The sequence below is a fragment of the Neovison vison genome, chromosome 13 (genome assembly GCF_020171115.1).
Source record: "Neovison vison isolate M4711 chromosome 13, ASM_NN_V1, whole genome shotgun sequence".
NCBI lineage: Eukaryota > Metazoa > Chordata > Mammalia > Carnivora > Mustelidae > Neogale > Neogale vison.
Window position 1 is genome coordinate 88,805,444 of NC_058103.1, and position 14,677 is coordinate 88,820,120.

At 35.1% G+C, this 14,677-nt stretch overlaps 1 protein-coding gene across 1 annotated transcript in view; it reads right to left on the reverse strand.

The window, feature by feature from the left end:
* Nucleotides 1-725: 725 nt before the first annotated feature.
* SPRED1 (sprouty related EVH1 domain containing 1) overlaps nucleotides 726-14,677 on the reverse strand; it is a 115,304-nt gene continuing 101,352 nt past the window's right edge. The window contains exons 6-7 of the mRNA XM_044231822.1: nucleotides 7,536-7,637; nucleotides 726-5,809 (exon numbers count right to left, since the gene is read on the reverse strand). Coding sequence (XP_044087757.1) covers nucleotides 5,159-5,809; nucleotides 7,536-7,637 — 753 coding nt within the window. The 3' untranslated portion in view covers nucleotides 726-5,158. The remainder of the gene's footprint in view (nucleotides 5,810-7,535; nucleotides 7,638-14,677) is intronic.

Genomic DNA, 14,677 nt, shown 5'->3' on the forward strand with positions numbered 1-14,677 from the left:
TTAAAGGAGTCAACTCCAGTTTTATTATTAATACCAGTGTTTTTTTCTTTCAGGACCACTGTGAGCATGACACTATACTGATGGCCAAGCAGTTTGAATTCTCTGATGTAAAAACTATTCTCCTTACTTGTGGATATTAACTTGACTGTGAAGAATATAAAGCAAATTTCTGAAAACCTGTAAATAAGCACATGAGACTACATTTCATAATTCATGGTAAACAGTTACTTCTTGATTCTTCAAGTAAATGTAACTGTAATACAGTAATCTAAAAGTTACTCTGGTGTTGAAATATGCTATCATTTTTGAGTACTGTCCTATTAATTTTTCACCCAGAATAATTAGTTATTTTTGTTTATATTACAGATGAAACTCTGAAACCAAGTAGGACACACAAAAAATCAGTAGTATTCTTGGGTTAAAAATTTCCCACATATCATTCAAGGATTATCATTTAATCCAGATTTAGTGGTAACATGTTCCCAAACCAATAAATATAACATGTTTATATTTATTGTATTTACCTACTTATAAGTAACAGACCATTAAAAAATCTGGATACAATCAAGGGTGAATAAAATGTCAGTAAGATGAACTATACACATGAACTTTCAGTTTTTACCTTAAAAAATTACCCAAAAAGTCCATTTCTACTGCTTTCTCCTTGAGAAATTACTATCTCTTATGTGATAGTTTGTTATCCTCTAGAAGACTAAGAAAAAGTCCTTTTGTATTTCATGATAGGTTTAATCAGGTAATTAAAACAAATTCTTATATCATCTGATATGTCCAATTACATGGGTATGATGTAACAAAAACAGTTACAAACTTATATATGCATATTTACATTATATATCCAAACTATCAAGCTAATCAACTATATCTAAAGAGATACATTATGACATGAGTTAAACAATTCTTCATTGCTTATTAGGAAGAATGCAGTCAAGCTTTTAATGGAATATACAAGTGAGGCACTTTTGAGGTCAAGAATAGAAAGCAAATGATACTACATACTGGCAATGTTCACAAAAATCTATGTGAATCTTTAATACAAAGGTTTTTCAACTATATTATTCTTGAAAAGTTTCAAAACTAGCAACTTACGCAATTTAAGGAGCTTTCAGGAACAATGGCTAACATCAGTGTATCAAAGCATATGAAAGTTTTGTAACCACCTGGCTGCTAGGCAAACAGTACCTTAATACCTTAAAGCCCTTTTTTTTGTTGTTGTTTTTTGGTTTATATAAATCACCTCAGGTTGTGATTTCTAATGTTTTGACTCGCTGCAAAACACCTTATGGTACTATTATTATCATGGTTTATAGACCAATTTTTTTTTTAAGTGCAACAACAATGCAAGTTTCTGGTGCTTTCCATTCTACTTAGAAATGTGATCCTTGAGGTCAAATTAAGAATGAGAATATTTAGTGAAGAATCTGTTTTCTAGGTAACTGAAGTTTTCAAATTTTTATATAGAAAAATGTTACACTTACTTAATGCATCTTTGGGCTAAAATTAAAAACTCAGTCTTACCCACATATTCCAAAGAGTAATCACAAAGCCTAAAGTAAATTTCAACAAAAGAAACATCCTTTAAATTGCCCATCTGGAGGAAAGGACATGTTTCCTGTACTTTGAAGACATATGGATATTAGAAAACATCTCTGTGGCATTCAGTTAAGGGGGTGTGGTGGGGAGTAAAAGAAAAAATGCAAGACTTACCCAAGATATCAGATGGCACTATACACATGAATTGAAAGTGCATTTGTATTACTTCAAAAGTTCTTTTTAGGCACTGCTGAATAACCAATAAATAGGTAGTTTCAAGTTTTCCCCTTTAAATTTTAACCCCTGTCCCAACATCATCCCAGAGACATACACACAATCTCTGAAGTTGTCATCATCAAATATAGGTGCTATTTATTTATTTAAAAAAACTCCCTGGTTGGTAATGGGAGGAAAATCAGAATACCATTTTGGTAATGGCTTTTGCACGTTAAAAGAATTAGTTTTATAAATGCTTCGGCACATCCATTAAGTTTGATTGCCAGTTCCAAATATCAAGAAATATTTTAAGACAGGATATGTAAGAAAAAAGTGCTTAAAATCTTTCAGTGACCAAAAGACACATTAGAGAAAACGTTCATTTTACAGCTCCTTTAAGATATTTCTTACTCTTGCTTTCTCTGTTTGGAGGTGACCACTACTTAAATAGCCCTTTTTATTGGTAGTAGTGATGAACCCTATTAGATCCTGATTGCCACCTCACGTCTCTGGTCTATAAATCATCCAGTAGGTGGTGCTGAAGTTCCATACCGCCTATTTCTTCAGCCTCAAATGATTCCCCTGTCAAGGCAGGAGAAAAATCATTTAATTAGCAGTTCTGAACACAACAAGCCATCAGACCAAAGTCTTTCTTGTTATGCCATCTAGAGGATTTCATTTTCAATATTTACTATAACTTAAGCTGGTTTAGCCATTTGCTTATACTGCCAGATTAAAAAGCAGAGAAAGGTTTCAGAGGAAAAGCCAGTTGGCAGTGCCAAGTCTATATGCAGAAGAAAATGTTCCTGAACATATCTATACACGTTTTAAAAATGAGAAATTTAAACTATCCTCCCCCCCCCCACATAGTTCAGTTAGAACTCAAAAGAACATTTCCACATAGGGATTCAGATAACATTATATTATCAGTTAGTCTTCTAGACTGGTTTGGAATTTGAGTATGTTATCTATAAAGATCCAAGGTGAAATAAAAACCATTTCATCACCATAGTTTTTAATGAAGAAACTTGTTTAAAATTGTAAAGGAAAAAATGGGAATGGGATGGCAAAATCTTAGCAGCAAAGTGGTTAAACAAATTGAAAATATTAATGCACAAACATTAAAATATTAAAGCATATATGTTGCATATAAAATACAGTACAGAACCAGGAGTTGCACTATACTGATTAGTGCTTAACAGAAGAAATGATTAAATTTGTTCTTCCCAGAAGTATATACACAGTTCATTTCCACAGCATTTTCCTATAGAGCCAGCAAGTTATTTTCTTCAGTTATTCACACCTTGCTCAAACCTGAATTATGAACTCAGCACTTACAAATATGAAAATTCACTCACAAGGAAAACCAATATTTCCATTTTACCAGTAAAAAGTAATTTTTAAAGTTAACAGTCTATTCTAGGAAACCAAGTTTAGCTGAAAACTTCAAGGATGAAGATCATCTGGTGTAGCAGTGTTCAATTATATAAACAGTAAAAATAAGTCTTAAAACTGCTGCTACAGTGTCATATTTTGGATTTAGTTCATCCAATTGATTTTTAGTACAAAACTAGAAATAACCTCTTCTTCATAACATCTATAGTTATCAATATATTTTTCTTCTTTTCAATGTGAAATAATACTTCAAGATGATCTATATACACAATGTTGTCAGTTCAAGCTGTCATATAAATATAAATGCTTTCTTAAAAAAAAGTATTTTACAGACAGATAGTGTTATATACATTGTTCAGTTTGATCTGGGGCAAAAGAAGAAAGCTAACACAAGCTTAAGTGTGATATGTAAAAAGAACGATACATAAATGACATTTTAAAACCTGCATAGAAATGAGCTTCAAATGGTAGTGTGATTTTAATTTTATCACTTCGGAAACTTCAAGCCATTAAAAAAAAGGCACACTTCTCAACTTTATCCCTCTAAGGGAATGTTCTTAAAGAACCCTTTACTTGTTAGAGTTTTAATGTAACACTTAAAAAGACAAAGAAAACAAAAAACAGAGAACAACAATAAAACAAACCAACCAGACAAATTGACCCCAACTACTTTAAACCATTTGTTGGAACATTTATCCAACTACTTAGTAAATAAAACATCCAGTAATACAATGCTCTGCAAAAGAAATAAAATTATATGTACAAGACATTTCATTCACAATGTTGGATTAAATACTTTCCTGGGACAGTTTAGTATATACTTTAACATAAATTTTGCTTTTGGCAAGTTTAAATAAAGTAAAATGCAACTGGGAAAAGTTATTGTTATGTGAATAATAAGCACTGAAAATTAAGCTTAAAAATTATTAATTACAGCTGAACATATTCTAGTTTAGCAGAATGATAAATGGAGATCTCAGGAGGAAACTTTTACATGAACTATCCAGTTACACTTTTTGCCTTGTAAAACATTTGTAAATGCAATATGATTTTTTTGAAGGAGGAAACTCTGAAAGAAAACAACTTGCTGGTTGAATACCACAACAAAACAAAACAACCCAAAACCTCACTTTTTTCTATGTTTACTCAGTCTCTTTTATATAAAAATAAGTGTTACGTTCCCATCAGAACATTAGACAATTACATCTGTGCTTTAAAAAAAAATTGGTCACTCAAGGCTATTAGGATATTTTTAAAGATTTTAGATTACCAGAATGTACAGACAGAACTCAATATAAACTGTAGCCAAAGGGAAATGAGGATGAAAATAGCAAATCATTCACATGGAATAAAAACATTATTAACTAGATGAGTAAAATATTCAAAACATAATGGAATGTGACAGTAGATATATGTACATCTACTTGAGAACTAGGAAGGGGAAGAAAAGTTTAATATGTGATAATTCGTACCTTATATTTAGTTAAATATAAACATTTGTTATTTATACATAAAACCACTTTCAAAAAACAACTAATAAATGATTTAGTTGTACTTGTTTTATTTCTTATAATTCCCAAGTGTTAACTTTCTTAGACTGATATCAACTGTCCCTTAGTGCACTTTTAGTTTATGTCTTAATGAATTCAAAACTCTAAAAGTCCCATCACCTAATGCATAAATATACAAAAAAGCCAAAAATTACTCCCTTTTAGGTTGGATATTTTATGCTCACTTTTTATAGCCAATAACCAGAAATGGTTTCCTTTTGCAAATACTCTTTACAACCTGTAACAAAACATGCCATGCACTGAAGGGAAAAAGTTAGGCATGGCTAGCATTTGTGAAATGCCAAGAACTAACAAGTTCTGCTTCCTCCACGTGTGGCCCCAGACACCAGGCAAGATTTCATATTGCTTGCCAAAAGCTTCCACAAATCCAAGTTAGCTAATTCCTGGAAACAAAGAATTTAAGCTCATTTTGGCACTGGATCCTTTCATCCAGCAGCTTTATGTTTCCCACCACAGCACCCACATGCCTCACCACAACGATGGCACATTCTCAAGGGGACATAGCAGCACATACATGGTACAATGAAAGACAAAGCTACTAGGGCTAACCATCGTAAGCAGAACTTGTCATCACTAGTGTCACATGAACAGGGATCAGAAAAATCTCCCTCTGAGTCTGACATACAATGATATAACATGCTCTCTGCACAGAGCATGCAACTAACTTGATATATGCATCTTTTAATAGGGTCTGGAGCATCCTGACATTTTCCCCTGCCATTTTCTTCATGATTAAACCTTTCTTGGCAGTATACACAGCGGGAACGTTCACCATCTTCTTTTCTTCGTTTTGACTTCTTAAATTTTAATGAGGAAGGCTGTGTCTTAAATACCACAGAGTCTTTGAGTGAACTTAACTTAGTCTCATCTCCACAAGAGTACAGATAGTCTGATTTTTTACTGTCTGGTTTAGAAAACTGAATATTGGAATCAGTATCATCTCTCTCTAAGTCATTTTTCCACATGTCAGGATGTCTGTAGTCTGCATACCGACGTATTAAGATATCTCGAGGGTTTATTCTGACAATCTCATCCTCATCTTGAAAGCTGACGTGACGGATTGATTTCAAAGGGACCTAAAAAGGAAAGAGATGAAGACGGCAATAAGAATGGCGAAGGTTAATTTTATATGTCAATTTGGCTAGGCTGTAGTGCCCAAATATTTGATCAAACATTATTCTGGATGTTTAAGTGAAGATGTTTCTTGGATGAGATTAATCTTTAAGATGGTGGATTATGAATGAAGCACATTATCTTCCACAACACAGACAGATTACATCAATTAGCTGACGGCCTTAACAGTATGAAGACTGAGCACCCCCATGCAAGACAGAATTCTGCCTCTGGATGGATGGGACTGCAACTCTTCCCTCAGTCTCAAGCCTGATAGCCTACTTCATGTTTTGCCTATGTATCTTCATTATTCCATGAACCAATTCCTTAAAATAAATCTGTGTGTGTGTGTGTGTGTGTGTGTGTGTGTGTGTGTGTGTATATATATATATATATATATGCAATTAGTTGGTTCTGTTTCTCAGGAGAACCCTGACTCATACAGATTCTAGTACCAAGAACTGGAGTATTGCTGCTAATAAGTACCTAAAAATGTGGAAATGCATTTAGAAATGGGTAGAGGCTAACAGAGTTTTGAAGTGCATGTTACAAAAAGTCTTGAAGAGATTGTTAGAAATACATTAGGGACGCCTGGGTGGCTCAGTCAGTTAAGCTTCTGACTCTTGATTTCAGCTCAGATTATGATCTTGGGATCGTAGAATCTCCGTGCCCAGCCAAGAGTCTGCTGGAGATTCTCTCCCTCTCCCTTTGCCACTCCCCCTGATTATACACGTTCTCTCTCACTCTCTAAAATATAAATAAATAAAATTTTTTAAAAAGGGGGTGGGGGAGGGAGGGGAGCAGAAGGGAGGGGAAGGGAGGGGAAAAGGAAAAGAAATTTGGACATACAGAGAGGCACCAGGGGTGTGGATGTACAAAAGAAAAGACCATGTAAGGACACGGCCAAGAAGCAGACACTTACAAGCCAGGAAGAGAAGGCTCAGAAGAAACCAAATGTGCCAACATCTTGATTTTGCGACAAAATAATTTTGTTTTATTAAGCCACTTCATCTGATACTTTGCTATGACAGCCCTAGCAAACTAATACACATACACACTAATACACAGACACACATATATATAGCTTGGCTATATGAGTCTCTGAAAATGACTTAAAACACATTACACCCACTTATTCTCATTCCCTCCCCTTCTAATCTTCTCCCACCCCCTTTCTGGGTATATTGTCTTCCTGAGGCCCAGGAACAAATGAAATCTTTCTGGAGATAAACCAAATGGGGTCTAAATCAAAATGACCTTTCCCCTTTTACCTATACAAGTGGGCTTCTTGTAGTCACATTTGGATTTCCTAGTCCTAGCCCTTGGACCCAGTAACCGGTCTGCAGGAAAGCACCTGATCCAGGTTGAGGCAAACTTCCATTCTCAAGATATTATGGAACTGGGGCTAAAAAAACCCCTCCAGATCTGGGCTACAGGAATGGTGGATACAGTCTATTAAATTACCAATATATAATTCCTATCAGCTTTATCCAGTGAAAAACATACAGGGGCAATCCCCAGACTCAAACCAGAAACTTGGATAGAGTTTAATCATAAATGCAGCAAATGTACACATGAAAAAACTTTTCTAGTATAATTCAGCTACATGGAGAATGAGAAGGACTAAAAAATTTCACCTATTTGTTAATTAGTTATATTCTACATCGGAAGATAAAATTAAGAACTTACCCTATTTTGGGACTTCAGACTTCCACATTCCTTGGATATTTGCCGTTGTACATATTCTATACTTCTGCTCTGAAGGTCTAGGCCCGGATGACTGAACGTTATCTAAAAAATAAACAATTTCTACTTAAGTGACAAGAGAATGTATTTATTTTTAATAAAACCATGTGCAGTATGTATTCCAAAACTTCATAGCCTATTAGTAGTGAAGCTTTTCAAAACAGTTTTAAGAAAAAAGAATCACTTGAATTATCCTATTATTTAAACTTAGGTCATTCCTCACACATTTATTTTTAAGATTTTATTTTTTATTTGAAAGAGAGAGCACGAGAAGGGGGAGGGTCAGAGAAGCAGACTCTCTGCTCAGCAGGGAACCCAATGGGGGACTCAATCCTGGGACTCAAGGATCATGACCAGGGCTGAAGGTAGCCACTTAACCAACTGAGCCACCAAGGCACCCTTCCTTACACATTAAAATTTTAATTTCGAAAGTAACACGAACTTCTGGTTTCTGATTCTGCATGTGAGGAACTTAGTAATTGCCATTCTGTCCTAACAAGCAAAAAACCTAAATAGAAAAAAATATCACTAACTCTTCTCAGATCTGTGATAGGATGACACAGTGTAAACCACTGCCTCCAAGATTGGAGACAGACAGGAAAATAAAGGGAGTCACAGCTCACCAGAGCAGATTCATGAGCAGAAATTGCAACAGAAACCAGTGCTGAGGTAGGAAAACCTGAACTATAATTGATGAGGTTCCAGAGCTCAGTATACATACGGAGTTAAAAACTCCAAGTGGAAGCAGTCATAGTGAAGCTCTTGAAGTTTTGTTGGGGATTTACCTCCAAGAGCTCAACCAGGTTCTTGCAGTAAATACCAGAGAAATCCCTGCATGCTTTCAGAAGGAGGAGGGGAAAATGAACCTTTTGTAACTAAGTCATAATACTCCTTTTTTGTTTGTTTATTTAACAAGGTTTGCCCTCAGGAGAAACTAGTTAACCAGAGCCTGACCTAGGATATTATCAGAGCCTACTTGACCTAGGAAAAGAGAAAGAGCCAACTTTAATCAACTCTAACCATGTGACCCAACTAAAAAGTTAGAAAAAAACTGTGAAATACTTGTGGAGTTCACAGTCCAGAAGCATAGGCTCATTCTAAAAGACAGACTTAATCAAAGGACTACGGAATGCTTCCCCTCTCCACCACATGCTAAAGACCTATTTATAGCAGTTCCTTTTACCCAGTACATCATGTCTAGCTTTAAGAAAAAAGAAAAAAATTGTAAAACATACTGAAAGGCAAAAACACAATTTGAAAAGATAGAACAAGCATCAGAACGAGACATAGCAGGGCTGTTGGGATTAGCAGACTAGGAATGGAAAACATCTATGATTAATATGTTAAAAGCTCTGATGGATAGACAGCATGCAAGAATAAATGAGCAATACAAGGAAAGAGACAGAAACTAATAAGGAATCAAAGAAATGCTAGGGGTCACAAACATTAAGAGAAATGGAGAATGCCTTTGCTGAACTTATTAGACTGGACATGACTGAGGGGAAAAAAAATCTCTGAGCTATTTAAAATAGTAACGACTGAGAATTCACAACTAAATTAATGTCGGACATCAAACCACAGACACAGGAAACTCAAAGAACACCAAGCAGAATAAATGCCAAAAAACACACTACACTCAAGAATATCATTTTCAAACTATAAAAACTCAGAGATAAAAAAATCCTGAAAAATGAACAAAAACAAAAGTTCCTCACTTACAGAAGAACAAAGAATTACATCTGACTTATCCTCAGAAACCATGTATGTAAGAAGACAGTGGAGTGAAATACTTAAAGTGGTGAAAGAAAAAAATCTGTCAGCCTAGAATTCTGTACCTTGCCAAAAAGCAAATTTCAAAAAAGATAAAGACTTTCTCAGGCAAATAAAAACTAAAGAAATCTGTTGTCAGTAGACCTGCTTTATAAGAAATGTTATGAAGTTATGAAGAAATGTTATGAAGGAAAATGATATAGATCAGAAACTCAGATCTATGTAAGAGTAAAGGAGCACTGAGGAAAAAAAATAATTTATTTTCAAAATAAAATACAATTTCATTTTCTTAATTCTATTTTTTTTTTTAAAGATTTTATTTATTTATCAGAGAGAGAGAGGGAGAGAGAAAAAGCACAGGCAGGCAGAATGGCAGGCAGAGGCAGAGGGAGAAGCAGGCTCCCTGCTGAGCAAGGAGCCCGATGTGGGACTCGATCCCAGGATGCTGGGATCATGACCTGAGCCGAAGGCACCTGCTTAACCAACTGAGCCACCCAGGCGTCCCTCATTTTCTTATTCTTAACTGAGCTGCAAATAGGAATAATACACTATGCTAACACTAATCAAAAGAAAGCAAATTTAATTCATTTCAGACAAGGCATACTTCAAAGCAAACAAAGTTTACTGGTCATAAAGAGGGGCACTAAGGAGCGCCTGGGTGGCTCGGATGTTAAGCATCTGCCTTTGGCTCAGGTCATGATCCTGGGGGTCCTGGGATCAAAGCCCACATTGAGCAGGGAGCCTGCTTCTTTGTCTCCCTCTGCCTCTCCCCCTGCTTGTGCACCCTCTCTCTCTCTCAAAGGAATACATTAAATCTTAAAAGAAAATAAAGAGGGCATTAGATAATGTTATGACATTTATTTTCTAAGACCTGCAACCCTTAATGTGTACATGCTTAAGAACAGAGCATTAACTTACAGAAGGCAAAACCTGATAGAACCGCAAAGAGAAATATAGGTACCTATTACCACAGCTGGAGACTTCAACACCCTTCTATCATAAAAGGACAGATCCAACAGGCAGAAAATCAGTAAGGACATAGTGGACATAGTAAGGACATAGTGAATTCAACACAATCAATTAAGTGAATATAAATGACATCTACAGACTACTTAATAGCAGAATACATATTTTCTCAAGCTCACATGAACATTAACCAAGACAGACCACATTCTGGGCCATAAAACAGACTTTGCTAAATTTAGAAGAATAGAAATTACACAGTGTCTGCTCTTACACCACAAAGGAATTAAACTAGAACTCAGCAACAGAAGGGTAAGCGAAAAATCCTCCCAAATATAGAGATTAAACAAAACAACACACTTTTAAATAACATATAGATCAAAGAAGAAAGCAACAGAAAATAAGTAGTATTTTGAACATAACAGAAATGAAAATTGTGGGACAGAGTGAAGGAAGTCCAAATCCAAATATATTAGAGAAGAATCAGTAATCTAAGTTTTCACCACTGGAAATTAGAAAAAGAAGATTAAATCCAAAGGTAGAGTTCTAGCTAATGCAGTAAGACAAGAAAAGGAAATAAAAGGCATATAGATTGAGAAGGAAGAAATAAAACTGTCCTTGTTCACAGATGACATTATCATCTATGTAGAAAATCTGAAAGAACTGATTAAGTAACTCCCAGAATAAACAATAAGGCCATAGGATACAAGATTTATATATATAAGACAATCACTTTCCTATATATGAACAATAAACATAGAGAGTTTGGCATTAAAAACACCGTACTATTCACATTAGCACTCCACAAAATGAAATACTTGGGCACACATCTAACAAAATATGTATGTAACATCTGTATGAGGAAAACAATAAAATGCTGATGAACAAAATAAAAGAAAATAAATGCAGAGATATTCCACATTCAAGGACTGGGAGACTCAATACCATCAAGACGTCTGGTCTACAGAGTCAATGCAATCCTAATTAAACCCCAGCATATTCTTTTGTGGATACTGACAAACTGATTCTAAAGTTTACAGAAAGAGGTCAAAGACCCAATATACCCAATACCATACTGAAGGAGAATTAAAGCCAGACGAGTGACATTACCTGACTTCCAGGCTATATTAATCAAGACAGTGTGGTATCAGCAAAAGAACAAATAGATCAATGGAACAGAAGATATGACCCTGGTAATGGTGATAACTTTTTAGATACAACACAACCCATGAAAGAAAGAACTGATAACGTGGACTTCATTAAAAACTAAAAACTTCTGTTCTGCAAAATACAATGTCAAAATAATAATAAGACAAGCCACAGACTGGAGAAAATATTTGTAAAAGATATCTGATAAAGGACTGTTATCAAAAATATACAAAGAAATGTTAAAAACCAACAATAAAACACCAAACAACCCAATTTTTAAAAATGGGCCAAGATCTCCAAAGGTATTTCACCAAGGAAGATACACAAATGGAAAGTAAGCAAATGAGAAGATGCTGCGTACCTTAAGTCATCAAGGAAATGCAAATTAAAATAATGAGATACTGCTACACAACTAGTAGAATGGCCAGTATTCAGAACACTTAGAATGCCAAATGCTAGGGAGGACATGGAGCAAGAAAAGCCCTTACTGACTGTTGGTGGGAATTCAAAATGGTACAGCTACTTTGGAAGACAATTTGCTAATTTCTTACAACACTAAACATACTCTTCCCACATGATCCAGCAATTGTGCTCCTTGATATTTACTCGAAAGATTCAAAATCTTATGTCCAGACAAAAATCTGCACAGCAATATTTATAGCAGCTCTGAAGGGATAAAGGGTGGTATACCCAGACAATAGAGAGTATTATTCAGTATTTAAAAAAAAAAAAAAAGTCATGTTAGAATTTTACATATATATTACTAATTGAAAGAAACCAATCTGAAAAGGCTATACACATTATGATTCCAACTATATGACTTTCTGATCCAGGCAAACTATAAAGATAGTAAAAAGATAAGTGGTTGCCAAGAGTTGTGTTTTGGTGGGGTGGAGTAGAGGTGAATAGAAGGAACACAGAGAATTTTTAGGGCAATAAAAAAACTCCATGATACCATAATAATGGATACACGTCATACATTTGTACTTGTAGTATAGGGAGAAAATCTTTGAGAAAATAATAGGGAGGAATTTGTAGAAACACCATCAGGAAAAGAATGATAAATTTAGTTGCATTAAAATTTAGAGTATCTATTCATTAAAACACCCTTTAAGAGAGTGAAAAACTACCAGAAACTAAGAGATATTGCCCATAAATAAAACTAAAAATGGAGAAATGCTACTGAAAATTTTATTATTCAGATTACTCAGAAACAAGGTCATAGAAGACCACTTAGTTAAAATCATTTTATAAAGGAAAAATCACAGCTATTTCTATAATCTCACAAATGCTCAATATCTCTTATTCCTATAACATGTGAATCCTATAGACTAATTGTCCAATTTGTTCAGAGTCTTCTGTACACATCAATGTCAATGTTTCCTATACATGCTGAAGAAGTCTTACATGTTTGTACTAGCAGTATGCCTAGTAACAACAAAAACATGCAAACAACTGAAATATCCACTGGCTAGAGAAGAAGAAAAAAGTGGTTGAGCTACCAAGAAAAGCACAGGAATGCAAAGCAAATAAAATCCAAGGTAATGGTTACCTCTAGAATGAAAAGCAAGGAGATGGGACTGGGATGCTCTTTAAGTTGTTTGCTGTTTTCTCAGGTGTTCATTATATATATTGTTTTCTATGTATTAAATATGTCATAAATCTTCCATCAGAAGCTCACTGACACATGTGCCTTTATTTGTCCACAATGGAATGACCTTCAGGAACTTGAAAGTAAGCAAAATTGAGTACAAGAGCTATAATGGCTTCTAGGCCTATTAGATCTAACTGACCTAATAATACCTGACTGAGAGCATTAACATTTTGAAAGAATGTACCTATCCATCAAAAGGATTTAAATAGCCTATAAAGGCACAGAAAATGAGTCAAAGACAAATACTTACAATGCCTGTCTATGCATATCTTGAGGAAAAACCTAGTGTTTTTTTCAGCTAGCGTTAAGTAACAATTCTCCAGAGGTCTCATTTCTGCAGATCTGGTGAGGAGAGGCACTGTTTGCCTTTGTTTCAGACTATTTCTATGCCAAGATGTGTATAAAGTGAAACCACTGAAGTATAATGTCTTCCCAGTTTTCAGTAAGGTTTGTTTAGTATCCAGTATGACTACAACACTGTCTCCCTCCCTGGCAAAAGTCAGGCAAAACTTACTGTCCTTTAAAAAAGACTTGGGTTCCCTAAGCCCAGGGTTCCAATGCTGTGATGCAAACTCAATGAGTGTGCAACATCTACTGAGCATCTCAGCACCAACCCCAGGGGGCCTAGAAGGCCAGGGGACCAACGCAATCATGAAGCTCAGGCTACTTTATTGTGCTGTTAGTAATAATGCCCTTTGTCTCTCATCTACCAGTCTTATTTTCTGTCAGCATCCATAGAAATGGCAGGTTAACCTGTTAGCCAGGATGAAAATCTCAGACCTTTTGTACTTCTTGTCTAGTCCTTTTGGCAAGATCGTTCTGTTGCAGGGAAGGATCCATCAAGCTATCCAGTCAAAGGTAATTAAACAGCCAAAGCACGTAAGTACTCTGCTGAGCATGTGTGCATGAAGCTAGATTCTGGCAATCATCTAGTATCTCATGAAGATCTATTTTCTGTAGACAATGTACTAAAACAAGCTACACTAGTACTACAGTCCACGTGATAGCTTAAATTAAATTTACCATTCTAATTTTTATTAAACAGTTTTCTTAAATTTGATTATTTTATGCCATGAAAGATGACGCATGTCTTAACATCCTGACAAAATATGGTTTCTGACCTTCAAGTTTTAAGGCCAGACTCTGTAATACGGGTAATTCATTCTGTGAGGCCTATTAGGGGACATCCAAATGGACAAGTGGTATACCACTATAACAGGACTGTGCCAAATGTAAATGTGCATTATTCCTGTTAAGAAACTCTGTAATTACTTATTAAATGCATAGTTAATATCTACTGTAGCTTTAAGGGAGTATACCTACTCCACTCTAATCCCTAATAAACTGAGCTCACTTATTTTAACATCAGCAAATGTGTAATTAAATGTCTAGTTAAACAAACTCATAAAACATAACCCTTGTTTCTCTATGTCACATCAATCTTAGAGATAAGGAAAGGTTGTAAAGAAGCTGGAATTTAGATCCTAACAGTCTGGCTCCAGAAGCCATGTTCAAAATCCCCATGCTAAGAGCTCCCTGGCAAATGTTG